This window comes from Chaetodon trifascialis, chromosome 7 (genome assembly GCF_039877785.1).
Source record: "Chaetodon trifascialis isolate fChaTrf1 chromosome 7, fChaTrf1.hap1, whole genome shotgun sequence".
Taxonomy (NCBI): domain Eukaryota; kingdom Metazoa; phylum Chordata; class Actinopteri; order Chaetodontiformes; family Chaetodontidae; genus Chaetodon; species Chaetodon trifascialis.
The window spans coordinates 30607109-30623599 of NC_092062.1; the positions used below are offsets into that span (position 1 = coordinate 30607109).

The 16491-nt window shown below is 49.1% G+C and overlaps 2 protein-coding genes across 3 annotated transcripts; both read left to right on the forward strand.

The window, feature by feature from the left end:
• dcst2 (DC-STAMP domain containing 2) lies at nucleotides 1–9309 on the forward strand. The gene is made up of 18 exons (XM_070966980.1): nucleotides 1–39; nucleotides 123–238; nucleotides 465–724; nucleotides 1097–1267; nucleotides 1685–1786; nucleotides 2219–2413; nucleotides 2743–2808; nucleotides 2878–3091; nucleotides 3653–3810; nucleotides 4003–4167; nucleotides 4824–4991; nucleotides 5106–5206; nucleotides 6769–6872; nucleotides 7269–7277; nucleotides 7804–7928; nucleotides 8507–8600; nucleotides 8739–8948; nucleotides 9081–9309. Exons 1-18 carry the CDS (start codon nucleotides 1–3, stop codon nucleotides 9307–9309), a joined length of 2526 nt encoding a protein of 841 aa, XP_070823081.1.
• Nucleotides 9310–10926: 1617 nt separating this feature from the next.
• Nucleotides 10927–15729, forward strand: s100v1 (S100 calcium binding protein V1). Of its 2 annotated transcripts, XM_070967070.1 has the most exons (3): nucleotides 10927–11022; nucleotides 14546–14674; nucleotides 14845–15729. In XM_070967070.1, exons 1-3 carry the CDS (start codon nucleotides 11011–11013, stop codon nucleotides 15013–15015), a joined length of 312 nt encoding a protein of 103 aa, XP_070823171.1. In that variant the 5' UTR covers nucleotides 10927–11010; the 3' UTR covers nucleotides 15016–15729. The 2 variants fall into 2 exon arrangements, with proteins under 2 accessions (XP_070823171.1, XP_070823170.1); XM_070967069.1 differs by lacking the exon at nucleotides 10927–11022 and having other exon boundaries at nucleotides 14487–14674; nucleotides 14845–15044.
• Nucleotides 15730–16491: the final 762 nt, after the last annotated feature.

Below are 16491 nucleotides of genomic sequence, written 5' to 3' on the forward strand. Positions count from 1 at the left end.
ATGCGTCCAAAGTGTCTGTCCACACAGAGTCACAGGCGTGTTTTTTTTTTTGTCGGTTGGTCAGTTGGTCAGTTTTAGCTTCCGGAAGTTTCAGAGTGACATCAGCTTTGTTTGGTTTCTAGGAGACAAGAAAAAACGCCAGAGACAAAGAAAGGATGAGACATCTGATGAAAACTGATGTCAGCGTCCAGGTGGAGGGGGGTGGAGTCACACAGGCTGTCAGAGGAGGAGTGAACAGGTGAGAGTACACAGGTCAAATACTGCAGCTGTTAGCTAGCGGGGAGCTAAATGCTAGTAAAAAGTACAATATGTCCCTCTGAGATACAGCACAGTCGATGTGGGCTGAAAATAAACAAAATAAACAAAGTTATGTACAAGTACCTGAAAGTTGTACAAAAAGTACAAACACCTGACTTTAGAGTTAACGGTTTGGTCTCCGTGTCCACATGTCTCTCCCTCTTCAGGTCAGCAGGACACTCTGCGCACAGCAGCTGGAGGAAGGTCAAAGGTCACCTGTTGGAGGGGGGGCGGAGCCTCGTGGCGTTTGCCTTCGGGCTGCTGTTGGCGTCTCTGTACGGACTCACAGCTCTCTTCCTGCAGAAGCAGCCGCTGTGGCTGTGTGTCTACTCCACGCTGGCCATGGCCGCCCTGGCAGCCTTCGGCATGGGCCTATCCGCCAGCGTCCGTGCCGACGTCGCCGTCCTGCTGCCTTCGCTGTGCTCAGGTGAGTCTCTGATGATTGTCATCAGCTGTCAGCTGGGCAGACAGACGATTCACGTAAAGAAACTGAAACTTGACGGCAGCAGGTAGAAAAGGAGCTGATTGTTCAGCGTTACATCAAACCTCCTGTGGGGGCGCCAGAGCGCTTCAGTTCAGACAGCCCAGAAGAAGAAATCAAATTTAAAGTCATTTCAAAAAGTAAAGAGTCAAATAAAAGTAATAAAGAGAGAGAGGGCTCCACATCCTGTTCATTTCTCATTTCCTTTTATTTTGATTTTCTTATGTCGATTTCTTTCAGCGTTTGTGGCAGCCATGTTGCTCCCAAATAAAGGCGTGGCCCTGCCCAGCCTATCACAGTCCGTCTCTTGTTTTTCAGCTCACGGCAGGAACTTCCTCCTCTTCCTGTTTGCCTCGGTGCTGCTGTCTGGTCCTCTCGCCAACACGTTGGACAACACGGAGCGAGCCGCCGCCAGCCTGCTGTGTGGAGCCGAGCTGGCAGCCAATCAAACGCAGGAACTGATGCAGAGAGCAGCCACGCCCCTTTTCTGTAAGACCCACCCACCTCTGACATCAAAACACCACTGAAAAGCTCTGGAATAAAAACTGAGCCGTATGACGTCACTGACACAGCAACCAGAGGTGATCTGACCAGGTGTGATGTCACTGTTACGATCGATGATGTCACTGATCGATAAAAATTAATGCGTCAACAGTCATGATCCTGAAACGTATTCTGTCCTGAAATGGACGTTCTACATAATGAGTACTTTTACTTCTGCTACTCGAAGTATATTTGGATGCTAAATCTAATAGTTTTACTGCAGGACTTTCAGCAGAGTACTCCTACACTGTGGTATTACTACCTTTGCTGTAGCTCAGAGTACTTCTTCCACCGCCGTCACAGACTGACCTGGGATCAGATTTGAAGTGTTGATGTTGAGTTTCTGTCTGTGTGTGTTTCCAGCCGCGCTGCACGCCATCAGAGAGATCAGCGGTAACGCTCTGTCGCTCGCAGGAAGAGTCCAGAACGTCTTCGACGCTCTGACTGACAGCGTCCGCCATGTTGGTGAGAGACGCAGCACGGCTTCACGGCCGCTTCCAGGAGTCACTGAGAACGTTCCACAAGTTCTTGAGGGGGTTCAGCGAGTCCTTGGGGAGGTTTTAGGAGCACTTAAGGAGGTTTTAGAGGTCATGGAGAAGGTTTCAGGAGTCCTTGAAGAGGCTGCATTGAGGTTATGGGGTCCTTGAGGAGAATCAAACTGTCCTTGTAGATGTTCCAGGACTCATAAATGAGTCCTTTAGGAAGTTCTAGGTGTCCTTGGGAAGGTTCTCCATGATGTTCTTAGAGGCATTGAAGATGTTTTAGGGGGCCTTGAGGTTCAAGGTTCCAGGATGTTGATGAACAAAACAATAAGAATAAATATTTTGATAATTACACAGTAAATATCAAACCAGCGTCATGTGATACCCGTCTGACCTCTGACCTCTGACCCCGCAGCTCGTACCCTGAGGAATGTCCTGCACTTCCTGGTCGACATCGGCGATGTCTGTAACGCCAAGCTGGGCTCTCCATACAGGAAGTGCCGGGCGGTGTTCGCCGAGGCGCGAGCCGAATGCGCCGACCTGCTGGGAGAATTCAACTTCCTGTGCGACATTGTGGACGCCTTCCTGCCACTGTGCAGCGTCGCCCGCGGTGCGTTCACTGACAGCATCACCTGCACATCACCTGCACCTGAACAAACACTTAAACACATCCAGAGGAAGACGGAGAGCTCTTCTCCATTTCAAAGTCCCGCTTCTCCGGCCGGATGCTGCTTTCGTGAACATGTTTGATTCTACACTTTAGTGACAGCAGAAGAAGAGTCCGCTCAGGTCAGCTCTCTTCCTGTCCAGTCTTAGTGTGGCCTCACGCTGAAGTCTCAGTCACTCTTATTCGACAGTGACGGATTCTTCTCTTCAGTGACTGTCAGCTGCAGACCCAGTGTTCACCTTTAACGCTGATCTTCATCGCGTCTGTTTCAGCCGGCGAGCTCTTCTGCATCGTCCCCTCCTACATCGCCGACCACCTGAAAAGACGTCTGGCAGCACGTAAGTCTGTTCATTTCTGACTCTTTCTAACCTTCACTGACCACCTTCATCGAGTCTGTCCCACTTCAGCCACTGTCGCAGCGCTTGAGCGAATGAAGCGGGAGTTTGACTTCAACATCTCAGCCTCGGTGACCTTTGACCTGGATGCGAACAGCAGCCGCTCCCTGCAGCAGGTGTCTCAGGACATCATGGAGGACGTCTCATCAGAGCTGCAGGTGTTTCAGAAGCTGAGCGAGCTGCTGGCGTACGGCGGCCTCGTCCTGCTGGCCTTCTCCTTCCTGAGGTCAGGAGTCACGCTTAGTGCGACATGTATTAATACGCTGACATTAGCGTGTTAGCGAGCTAACTTTTTTCAGCTTGCTAAATTAGACTTTAGACTCTGTCATCGTCAGAGAGCAGCACAGACGACGAAGAGCAGCTCAGCATCTAACCAGAGCAAATAGTCAAAATATTCAAAATATTAATACAAGCAAGTAGGGCAAAAAATACCACCAGAGGGGGTGTCAGTGTCCATCAATGGGAGGGTGGTGGGGGTTGGAGGGGGGGCTGCTCCTGGACAGAGTTCAGCAGGGTGACAGCTCTGGGGAAGAAGCTGTTCCTGTGCCTGCTGGGGCGGGAACGGAGGCTCCCGAACCTCCTGCCAGAGGGGGAGGGGGGCAAACAGTCCATGGTTGGGGGGGGTAGTCTCTGCTGATGCTGCGTGCGCTTCTTAGACACTGCTTGAGCTGGAGGGGCCTCGAGTTAGCTGTTAGCATGTTAGCAGTCTATCATTAGCCTGCCTCAGGGGTGTAGTCACACACTCTCATTTGTGTGTGTGTGTGTGTGTGTGTGTGTGTGTGTGCAGGGCAGTGCAGTACAGGCGCAGGTATCTCAGTGAGCTCGACTTCGATAATGTCTACATCACCGCTCAGTTTGAAGAGCTCGACCAACAGGTGACCTCAGGAGGCGGAGCCTCAGTCCTGCCAATCACACGCAGAGAAGCCAAGACCTACATCACACCATGTCAGTACACCGGAGTGTGTGTGTGTGTGTGTGTGTGTGTGTGTGTGCGCGTGTGTGTGTGAAGTGAAATGGTCTGAACTGAAGCCACATGAAGCGTCTCTGAGGTCGTCCCATCTGTCCTCTGGTGTGGTGAAGTGGACTGAAATCAGCGTTAGGACAGACCTGAGCTGAACTGAACTGTCTGTCCTGCAGTGTCCTTTCACCTGACGGCCCGAGAACGGCGGGTGGTGTTGAGAGGCGTGGTCTCGGTCCTCAGACACCTGGTGATGGGCAGCCTGCTGGTGGCGCTGGACTTCGTGGTGTTCTGGATGCTGGATCAGGTGCACCACCAGGTGAAGGGGGACATCGTGGCCAGAGGTGAGACAACACTCGTGATGTGACAACAGAAACAGACTTTCGTCCACCTTTGGTTGTTTAGACTTTAATCTTTTAACTGGATGAAGGATTTCAGCCAGTTTACTTGTTACTCGCCATTAAATAAAGTCTACCTTATCTTATCTTATCTTATCTTAAATCTCCTTCTGTTCTTTGACTGTCTTTTCTCTCCTGTCATGTGACATGAAGCCACCTCCTCCCCAATGCTAATTTAGGCCTCAGTGTTGGCTCTGCCGGGCTCCTCTGCTCAGAAGCTTTCTTCAAACACTGGATTAATGAACGTTAAATCACTTCTTAGTGATGTGAAATGTTCACGGGTGTCACGTGAATCAAGACTCCTCATCATCAGTGCTGAATCTGATCAATAGCGCTGGGTTCAGGTACATCACACCTGACTCCTCGGACATGCTGACTCGACTTCAAGCTTCTGCTTCTAACACAGAATATCACAGACTGAACACAGACTGGTCTCTCCTCGTGTAGCTGTCAGGATTCTCAGTACACGTGTACGTGGTTTTGAAGTACTACGTGGTACTCTTTTCCTCTTGCGTACAACCCGCTGAGGCTGTGAGAAACCTGGAGTTGACTCGATGTGTCAGCCAGGCAGGCGGTAACCGTGGTAACGTGTGCCCCATCAGCTCCGGTCACGGTGGCGGTGCAGGTGAGCGGCTCAGGTTACGCCTCAGACATCTTCAGAGACCTGGTGGCTTCCTTCAACGTCCTGCAGGGAGGAAACATCACAGTGATCAGCAGGAAGTGTCTGCAGGAGCCGTCGCAGCCAGACGACGCCACGTGTTTCATCCTCGGTGAGAATACCACAAGTACAAGTCCATGTGTCCTCAGGAACCAGCAGCTCATGTTCTGATGCGCTGTGGCTCCACTGGTTCCACTGGTTTTAAGGATTCTGGTTTGTGCTGCAGGGATCCTGCTGGGTCTGGCTCTGCTGGTCTCTCTGGCTGAAGGAGTGATGCAGCGCTGCAGACGACTGGTCTGTGCTTCATATCATCCAGAGAGAGAGCTGGTACACACACACACACACACACACACACACACACACACACACTCAGGGTCCACCCTGTGGACAGCATCCACCGTTGTACTGGTGCCCATGAAACCCCCCCTCAGAACTGAACCAGTACCGACTCCCATCAGTTCACCTATGAGGCCCAAAGGGGGGCGGAGGATGCTCCTCCATCAGTCCCTCCTACAACCCCACCCATGATAGCACCCACAGCAACAACAGCACCTGCACCAGTAAGCTCCTGGTTTCTTCAGCAGGAGGTGGAGCAGGTCGTCGGCTGGTCAGAGGGTCGCTGGTTCGACTCCTCCAAAGTGTCCTTGAGGGACGTACTGAGCCCACGCAGCCGCTGTAGGGACTGAACCTGAGAGACGCAGGTAATAAAACCCAAACGTTCCTCTGGCTCACGGCAGGCGTTTGACCTCCTGCTGACTGAGCGAGGGTCATCCAGTAGGAGGAGAAGAAGAAGAAGAAGAAGAAGAAGAAGAAGAAGTCTGAGGGCAGGTTTTCCTCCTGTAGGCCCCGCCCCCTCCTGCTCGCACTGGGAAGGTGTGTTTTTTTGGCCTGACAGACAGACAGAGAGGCAGACAGACAGAGAGGCAGACAGACAGAGAGGCAGACAGACACAGACAGACAGACAGAGACAGAGAGAGAGAGAGAGAGAGAGAGAGACAGACAGACAGACAGACAGACAGACAGACAGACAGACAGACAGACAGACAGACAGAGACAGAGAGAGAGAGAGAGAGAGAGAGAGAGACAGACAGACAGACAGACAGACAGACAGAGAGGCAGACAGACAGACAGAGACAGAGAGAGAGAGACAGACAGACAGACAGACAGACAGACAGACAGACAGACAGACAGACAGACAGAGACAGAGAGAGAGAGAGAGAGAGAGAGAGACAGACAGACAGACAGACAGACAGACAGACAGACAGACAGACAGACAGACAGACAGACAGACAGAGAGGCAGACAGACAGACAGAGACAGAGAGAGAGAGACAGACAGACAGACAGACAGACAGACAGACAGACAGACAGACAGACAGACAGACAGACAGAGACAGAGAGAGACAGACAGACAGACAGACAGACAGACAGACAGACAGACAGACAGACACAGACAGACAGACAGACAGACAGACAGACAGAGACAGAGAGAGAGAGACAGACAGACAGACAGAGAGACAGACAGACAGACAGACAGACAGACAGACAGACAGACTGCTGTGGGTGGAAGGTCGCAGAGCATTAAGGCATCTGAAGAATCTGCAGAATGACAGTGTGAGACCAGCAGATGGGGGACAGGTCTGGACTTGCAGAGCCTCATGGGACACTGGACCCACTGAGTGTTTGACTGCATCCATTCAGAGTGCAGCTCCTTCCTCTTGTTCCAGTCAACAGCAGGGGGAGGCTGCTGGCGGCGTCCATCAGCCAGCACTCTGTGCTTGGAGAACGTCCGGTGGAACGTGTTTCAGAGGTTCCTCACACAGTCAGACTGAATGTTTGAGACATGAAACCTCAGAACCACGACTGAGCTCTCTGCTGTCTGTGTGATCAGGAGAGGATCCGCTTCCTCCGGCAGCAGATCCTGGATCAGAGGAGGATGGAGGGGAAAGCCCTGAGGGCGTCTGCAACCAGGAGCCGAGCTGACCGAGGAGGAGGGGGAGGAGGAGGGGGAGGAGGGGGAGGAAGTCGCCTCCAGACTCTCCTGCTGAGGTAAAACATGTTCTGTTTCCTCTCGATGACCTCAGTGTGTGTGTAATCATGTGGAGCTTTGGACCAAACAAACATGGTGAAGCACATTTCTCACTGTTTCACACACACAACGTTTCCAAAGCAAACGATCGATCGATTGATCGATCAGCTGATTGATCCAGAAAGAAAAGAATCATTAGTTTAAAATGAGCTCCACCTCAACCAGCTCCAACAGGAACGTCCTGCTGAGACAAGAGGACAACAGACACAGGGGACACTTTACTGCACTGAAGTACTTTTACTGTCAGTACTTCCACTTGAATTACATTTTCAAAGTAGGACTTTTTCTCCCAAAAGAGTATTTGTACAGTGGTATTAGTACTTGTACTGCAGTAAAGGATCTGAGTACTTCCTCCAACACTGTGATGTTAAAGAAGTTTTAAATGAAACTTCAAACTCACAACAACAACATTTATATCCTGACGTCTAATTAAATCTGAACCTTTTGAAGTCAAACCTGTCCATCTGTCTGTCCCTGTCTGTCCATCTGTCTGTCTGTCTGTCTGTCTGTCTGTCTGTCTGTCTGTCTGTCTGTCTGTCTGTCTGTCTGTCTCTTCCTGTCCGCCTGTCTGTCTGTCTGTCTGTCTCTTCCTGTCCGCCTGTCTGTCTGTCTGTCTGTCTGTCTGTCTGTCTGTCTGTCTGTCTGTCTGTCTGTCTGTCTGTCTCTTCCTGTCCGCCTGTCTGTCTGTCTGTCTCTTCCTGTCCGCCTGTCTGTCTGTCTGTCTGTCTGTCTGTCTGTCTGTCTGTCTGTCTGTCTGTCTGTCTCTTCCTGTCCGCCTGTCTGTCTGTCTGTCTGTCTGTCTGTCTGTCTGTCTGTCTGTCTGTCTGTCTGTCTCAGGTTACCTAGAGGTAATCACCTGTCTCACCTGCTGGGTCTGTCATCAGTCAGTTGTGTGGCCTGCGGTGAGGTGGTGAGACAGGGTGAGGACAACATGGCCGCCTGTGACGTCCCACAGTGTTCAGGTAGAGACACATGACTGATGTTTCTTCACTGTGGTATTACTGTAGTACTTTTACTGAACAGTACAAGAGAGTACTTCTTCCATTACACTGAAGAGCAGAGCTCAGTCCTCAGGAGGGTGTGTGTGTGTGTGTGTGTGTGTGTGTGTGTGTGTGTGTGTGTGTGTGTGTGTGTGTGACTGCGTGTGTGACTCCGTGTGTGTGCTGAGGGCGTGTCCTCAGCTGTTGACTCAGTAACTGTCAGTGAACGCTGACCTCAGGCCAGTTAACCCTTCGGTGTCGTCTCTTCTGACTGAGCTGTGAAGCAGAACGAGACACTTTTTCACTGTCCGAGCGGCTGAAAGCTGAGAAGACAGCTGTCCTGTCCCGTCCTGTCCTGGTTTGGCCTGTGTCCTCTGAGGACGGACAGTTTCTGAGCGAGCTCGTCGATGACGTCTGACGCTGTGTCGGACTCTTCTTCGGGTTGCGGAGGTCAAACAGAGACGTGGTCTCATGCCGTCCCCGCTCCGCGTCCTGTCAGAGTCCTGTCCGTCCGGCTGTCCTCTGGTTTCACCAGCTGCTGCTTTGTCTTGTTTTCGCAGGCCTGTACTGTCGACCGTGTTTCCACAGTTTGGGAAACACGTGTGTGGTCTGCGTGCGACCTCTGACCTTCCAGGAAGATGGCGAGGAGGAGCTGTGAGTGTGGCGTACTGTCAGTGTGTATCAGTACTTTGAATGAAGCAGCTGATGGTCACATGACGTCCTGCTCTGAGCTGAAACCCGTTTAAACAGCTGATGACTGCTTGTGTCTTCTGTCCTGTAAATGTCTCTCAGCGACTCCAGCGAGGACGAGCAGCTGAGTTTGACGTCTGCAGCTCTGAACTCGACTCGCCTCACCGACCGCAGACTGATGAAGAGGAGGATCTCCACGGCAACGGGCCGAAGACCAGCTGAACGCTCCGACAGTCGAGTCGGAACAACGAAAGAGAAGGATGGAGTACAGAGCGGCGGCAGCAGTCCCATCAGTGTCCACTCCGAGCTCAGGTAGGTCACCTGATCACACCTGAGCTCTGGCATCAGCAGCCTGTTCAGAGAGGAGCACAAAGAGAAACACACATATCAAACACTGAACTCACAGCATGAAAAACTCTGCTTTCCCACCCTGGCCGCTGTCAGTGAAGCACACATGACATACCACGACCAACCCGGCTCAGACGACAGCGACGAGATCAGACCAGATCAGACCAGATCCTCCAGACAGCGATCACACACACGCCTGACTGTCCCCCTGACCTCCAGGACCCTCCAGGCCTCTGCAGGACCCTCCAGGCCTCTGCAGGACCCTCCAGGCCTCTCCGGGACGCAGTCCTCAGGATGCTGTCTTAGAAACTGTCTGCTGGTTTGAGCCTTTGTAGTAAAAGTTATTAAAGCATGAAAAAAGATGGAGTGTGTTGGTCTCCTGGAGCTTTCAGCTGCGCCTCAGGTCTTCTTCAGCTGTGGGACTTAATGCAGCGTTTTCCGTCTGCTTTGATTCGACAGTCAGAATCTACTGAAGTGTCCTTGAGCAAGGTAGTGAATCCTGGTGGTCTCCAGACTTTGACGTCTGACCTGTGATGTTCTGATAGGCTGAGTAAAAACTAGCTTGAGCTTAATGTCATATGTTAATTATTCCTAAAGGAGCGTGTCGATCCAGAATGTGAGCATCAGCCCGTCGTGTAATTAAAGCCGCAAACATCACAGTTCAATCGTGAATCTGCTCTGGTTCACATGCTAACGTCAAAGTTATGACTCAGGTATGATCCACAAACACAACAAGCCCATTCAATTAAGAACGTTATGCTACGATGCTAGCCATGTCTGCTACATGCTACAGTACTGCTAACAAGCTAGCTAGTGCTGCTAAATATGAAGCTGTTTGTGCCTTGCACATAACAGCTCAGTTAGCAGTATTGCTAACAATGCCAGTCATGTCTACTAAACTCTACAGTATTACCAACAATGCTAACCAGGTCTGCTAAATGCTATGGTATTGCTAATAGAATATGTAAATAATACTAATAGAAATATAGAAGGTGCAGCCAGGATCCATGTGAGCCTGCAAAACAGCAAAGCTCAAAGACTCTGAGGAAGAAGCCACTGCAGTAACATGAATTCATGGACACGAATGAGTCCAGATGAAGAGGAAGAGGAAGAGGAGGAGCTCAGTGCATCATGGGAATCCTACAGCAGCATCACAACAGGCCGGTCCAAAGCGAGCCTGAGCCGGCCCTCACTGAGCATCGAAGAGCAAAGTTTCAAAGCGACTCTTAAAGCCAGAGAGAGTTTTTGACTCCGGGACCGAGACTGGAAGACGCCTCTGACTCCAGTTCTGAACTGAAAAACCCAGCCAGCATACCAGTTCCTCACGTGTGTACTTAAACACAACACCTGAGTAAACGTACTCAGTTACTTTGCAGCAGTACAGACACAGTGTGACTGTGAAGGTTTCTGAACGCAGCATGTCTTCCACAGCTGTTTGTGTCTGACTGTCCACACTGGACCTGTCCTCCACCGCTGCTGGTGTCCAGCAGCACACTGGTCACACTGGTCACCTCCCAGTTCCAATGTGTGTGTGCTTGTTAGGAGTCCGGGTGTGTCTGATAACAGCGACACACAAAGAAAGTTCACACGACCTGTAAAACACACACACACACACACACACACACACACACACACACACACACACACACACACACACACACACACACACACACACACACAAAGAAAGAAAGAAAGAAAGATGACAACAAAACAAACAGCAACACACTGAGACTCTGCGCACAGTGTGTGTGTGTGTGTGTGTGTGAGACAGAGAGAGAGAGAGAGAGAGAGAGAGAGAGAGTGTGTGTGTGTGTGTGAGAGAGAGAGAGAGAGAGAGAGAGAGAGAGTGTGTGTGTGTGTGTGTGTGTGTGTGTGTGTGTGTGTGTGTGTGTGTGTAGAGTGGGAGGACTCTCTGCCTCTCAGCAGGAAACAGTGTGTTGTCCCTCGTCAGTCTGTCCTCGGTGTCTCTCGGTGTCTCTCGGTCTCGGTGTGTTCTCGAGGATTTTTGGCGACCACACCTGCACAGATGGCGACCAAGGTAAGAGCGTGACTGATCGATGACTTATTGAGGCGATGAGTCGCATCGATCAGGTTTTTGTTTTATTCGTTTTATTTGTTGTTATTTGTTGTTTTAAATGAAAGTGGAGAAAATGAAAGTTTAGAAAAAACTATCGATCTGTGACCGCCATCATCACCACTAATCGATCAGTGTGTGCGTTTCGTCTGCCGATGAAGCAAAGTGAGATTCTCTCTGAGGCACCTCGAGCGTCTGCAGCAGGCTGCGTTCAGGTACCCTCTGTTAAACACAGCTGCAGTCGCCGCTCGCCTTTCATGTTAAACAAAACGTAAAGTTGTGACGATTAACAGGATCTCATTTTTATCATCGACGACTCTGTGAAACATCAGTAAGCCAGAATCGATCATCAATAATCAAACTGTTCACTGACAGCAGCTTCATGTGTTCATCTCCTTCATTCTTCATGTGTTCACAAAGTGGTGAACTCGCTCCATCCTCTATGATCGACTGAGCCTTTCAGACCCAATCATGGTCCTCTCACCTGTTTACCTGTGGAACGATCCAAACAGGTGTTTCTGGAGCGTTCCACATCTTTCAGCCTGTGAAACGTGTCGCTGCATCAGATCCACAATCAGAGATATTTACAGAAATCAATGAAGCTGATGAGGAAGAACGTTAAAGATACTGACTCTGAGCTGTTCTCAGGTCAGTTTGTGTCACAGATCAGCTGATCACTTCCTGTTTATCGATGATTCACACAGAGTCCATCTCTGTTTGAAAAGTACAGTTGTGCTTTGTAAATATAGACTGTGTGTACACACACACACACACACACACACACACACACACACACACACCTACATATAGTCCTGCTTTCAAACTCTTGTATGAGCATCAAAGTATTATTAAAGTACCAGTAGTAAAAGTACTCACAGCTGTAATGATTGATGCATTCATGTGTTCATCACCTCATGTTGCAGCTGGTGGAGTTCATTTTAATGACTTCACACAGTGCAGGGTGATGTCATCAGAAGTTATTTCTGCTTTATGTTTTGTCTTAATAATCTGCAAAATAAACAAACAAATAAAAATGTAATATTTCCCTTTGACGCGCAGTGGAGTAGAAGTATGAAGTACCATGAAGTACCATGAAGTACATGAAGTACCATGAAGCACCATGGCATGGAAATATTCAAGTTAAGTTCAGGCTGGTACTTCAGGACTTCAGTTACGTCCCTCCTAGTCGATAACTGACAAACACTGCATGCTGTTTCATTGCAGTTAAACTAGAAAAAAATAGAATTTGGTGCTAATTACACAGCCCGTGTCCTCTAAATCCAGAGAGCTGATTGGTAAAGACAAAGCGGGAATGTAAAGGCAGAGACGATGGGCTCAGCAGATCATCAATACGTATGAGTGATTGGGGACCTTGAACGCCTCCTCAGTGGCCAAACTCACATTCTTTCTCCTCAGCTTGAGAAACGTGAGCCGCTCTGTGGCTGAGCTGAAGTCAGGAGGTCTTCCTCTCTTTCCTCCATGCACTCAGTGTTTATGGATGAATCCCCTCCTCCTCCTCCTCCTCCTCCTCCTCCTCCTCCTCCTCCTCCTCCTCCTCCTCAGGTCACGGTCAGCGTCTGACTGTGCGTTCAGAGACGGCCACGGCGTTTCCTGCTGCTGTTGGCCTTCACTCGCTCGGCTGACTTAGACTCTCTTCCTCACTGTGATGTGCAGAGTGTCAGTGAAGGTCTGAGGTTCGGTTTGAGCCCTGCTGAAACCAGAAGCTGGATCAGCTGCTGGTCTGAGATCAGGCAGGTTTCAGCTCTGCGGCCGCCGCCCTCTGTCCTCAGAGAGCAGCTTAGTCTGATCTCATTCAGCCGTTTAACTGTTCAAACTCTCTGTCTAACAGCCCGAGGCACAGGAAAACACCAGGCAGCTGCTCGGGGCCCCTCAGACGCCAGGGGCCCCGTCGTTGTTGTCATCGTTTCAGTATTTAAAGAGAAACTCCCTGATTTTGTCAAAGTTCACATTTCAGCTGATGAGCGCAGGGAGGACATGTGGGACACTTCATTTGACGGTGCTCCCTGCTTATTCCTGTTTATTCTGGGGCCCCGACGCAGGACTCTGGTATTGAGACCATAACTGTGCCAAATGTCCTGATGGTGACACGTCAGTTTCCAGTCTTTGGCAAACGGAGTCAAACGTGATGTGAAGTCAGCGACTGACAGGCTGCATTCAAGTCATGCTGTTAACACTCACTGTTAGCACAGCTAACACACTGCTAACATGTTATTTACATTGCTAACAACACATTGGAACTAATTCCATGGCTAACGCTCTAAACACACTGCTAACACTTTATTTACAACACTTAACACCTGGAGCTAACGTCATGGCTAACGCTCTAAACACACTGCTACTATATTCAAGGCCTTAACACAAAGCTGATTTCACACAGCTAACGCTTTATTTATAATGCTAACATGCTAACGAAGTTGTATATATTTATTTTTATAAATCAGCTTCCAGAAGTAACAATCAGCTGGTTTGGTGACTGTTTGTGACACCTGTGAATGATGTTTAACGTACCGAGTGTACACCTGTACCTGTACTCACTACTTTAAGTGTACATGTCAAATAAAAGCAAATCAAACTGCTTATCGCCGCTGACTCTGATTGGCTGACAGACTGTGTGGTTTAGTGAAACAGTCAAAGATCCTCTGTTGACATAATGAGTCGCTCAGCGTCGAGTCCCACCCTAAAATAACAAGAGCAGCCATTCCTGAGTGATGTGATAACAGCTGGAAGCGGCTGAGTGCTCTGGCTTTGAACGTGCTTTAAAACAGACTGAAAGGAAGACGCTGCGGCGTTATATCACTTAGTAAAAGATCTGAGTACTTCTTCCACCACAGGTCCTTTGAGCACAAATACCAAACACGAGTACTACTTCGAAAACAGCACACAGTCTGAGCTGCTGCTGAAGAGCATTCTGGGAATTGTAGTCAATCTCAGTCAGACGCGGGGGAGACGGGAGGCTGCAGGGTGAGACGTCTCCTGTCCTCTTGGTCTTCAGCTCTGCCAGCGTCTCCTGTCCTCTGTGTCCGTGTCGCCCTGAGCGGAGATACGAGCTTTCACGCTGTAGATGTTGATCGCTGTGAGAAATTCCTGAGATTCCTTCGTTTCCTTTGTTGGGCTGAAGCTGAAAACGGCTTCCAGCCGTCGATGCAATGACGCGCATGAATGAGCACAATGAGCACTTTCACTGTCACTGGTGCTTTTAGTATATTATGTATTATTTTGGAGTATTTTTGCACTGCGGCCGACTGTTGATGCTGCAGATTGATGATGAACTTTAAGCTCTCTGAAGTGTGTGATGGATTTTCTCTCCTCGTCAACTTTTTGTCTCTTAAAGTTTCGTGGAAATGAAATCGAAATGTCTGGAAAGTCTAAATGATGAAGTCACAGGAGTTGTAGTAAAAGTTTCTGACGGATTGTTTGTCATTGATTACTGATCATAATGACTCCCGGTGCTCTGCTGCTCCCTCAGTACTCAGATTTGGAGCTGGCCATCAACACGTTGGTCACTGAGTTTCATAAAGCTGCAGATGACGGGCCGACCATGAACACCACCCAGTTCCAGACCATGATCTCCAACCAGCTGCCTGGATTCGCCAAGGTACAGACCATCGTCCAATCACAACACACCTCAGTCTCTGTGCGCCTCAGTTCTGCTGCTTATTTCACGCCGATGGTCAGAAAAGAACTCGGCTCTGGGTCGTAGTTTAGAGAGCGGCTTCAAACAGCAAACACTGTCCGTCACGCTCACTTCCTGTTTCCTGTTTGCAGACCGTGGAGAATGAAGCCGGTCTGGGTCAGGTTCTGCAGCAGATGGGCGTTCAGAGCGGTCACAACATCTCCTTCGAGAACTTCTGGGCTCTGATCAACAAACAGGCCGTCCAGCTGTTCGGCACCGCCCACAAAGAGAAGAGCGTCAGGTGTGGCTGCCTGCTGCAGTGAGGCCGCCGCACACCTGAGGCCACCTGAGCGAGCGAGCGAGCGAGCGACACACCTGAGCCTGCAGCCACCACACGCCACCTGTCTGCTTTTTCTGTGCCGACCACAGGGGGCGCTGCAGGCCGAGAGTCCGACAGAACACGCACAGGAACAACAGAAGAAGAGTTTAAGCGACTATTGGAGGATTTTTAATGTTACAGCCGAGTTTCAAGAACCTGCTGCAGTCTGAACGTACAGAGGACCAAATGTGACCAATCAGAAAACAGAAATGAATGAATGAATGAATGAATGTGAATGAATGACTGTGAATGAATGACTGTGAATGAATCCTGTCATACACTGAGAAATATGTCAGCGACGTTAAACGTCTGAGCATGAAACTGAAAATTAGAACAGGAATAAGTCAGTAAAGTGCTAAAAAGGAAATGAGGACAAACATGAATATATAATTAATGAATTCAGAAAATGTGCAAGGACATCAACAAAGACAGTTTTAGTGCAGAAAAAGTTTGAAGTTAAGCGTAGACAGGAAGTGACCGGACGCTTTCCTGCCGTCCTGGTCGGCTTTGGTCCTCCATACGCAGACGTTACAGCTTCAGTTACTTAAACTGAGATTTTCTAGAATTTCAGACGAGCAAAAAGTAAAGTTGACGTCACGACTGCATGCTTCACACAACATGATCAAATCTATTTTGTACTAATAAAATGCAGTGACTTCAGTCTGTGTTTGAACTAATTTCTTCATTTCCTCTTGTTCATCTCGTTGGAGCTGTTTGGACGCCGTCCGTCCCCTCTGTCTCTGACGTCTCTTCCACTCTCTGGTCCTCTCAGCAGCTCCGTATTTAGCTTCTCTTTGTCTTTCCACAGAATGAACGGATCAAAGTGTGTTCAACAGTAAAATCCATGAACGCAGGAGACAAGAGGACGACAGACACAGGGGACACTTTACTGCACGCAGTACTTTGATTTGCAGTACTTCAAGTACTTTTTCCTCTTTAACCTGAAGTAAAATGTTTTCAACACAGAAACTTTTACTTGTAACACAAGTACTGATTTCACTTGTACTTGTACACTGTGGTATTAGTACTTGTACTTTTTAAGGATTTTAGGGGATCTGCTGGCAGGATGTGATATAATCTTCATCGTTCTCTGGTCATCAAGGCAAGGCAAATTTATTTGTATAGCACAATTCATACACTAGGCAATTCAAAGTGCTTTACAGAAGCATAAAAATACATTAAAATCACACATTTCAAAGAAAGAAAGAAAGAAAGAAAGAAAGAAAGAAAGAAAGAAAGAGAGTAGAAGAGAATAGAAAAATAAAAATAAAATACAATTAAAGGAAAATTAAAAACAGAAACCAGTAAAAGACAATAAGTGGAGAACCAGCTGAAAATGAAGACAAGTCTTTATGTCCACAGAGTCCCCCATGTCTCTACAGGAGCCCAGAGCGGACAAAGCAAACACTGAGTGCCTTTT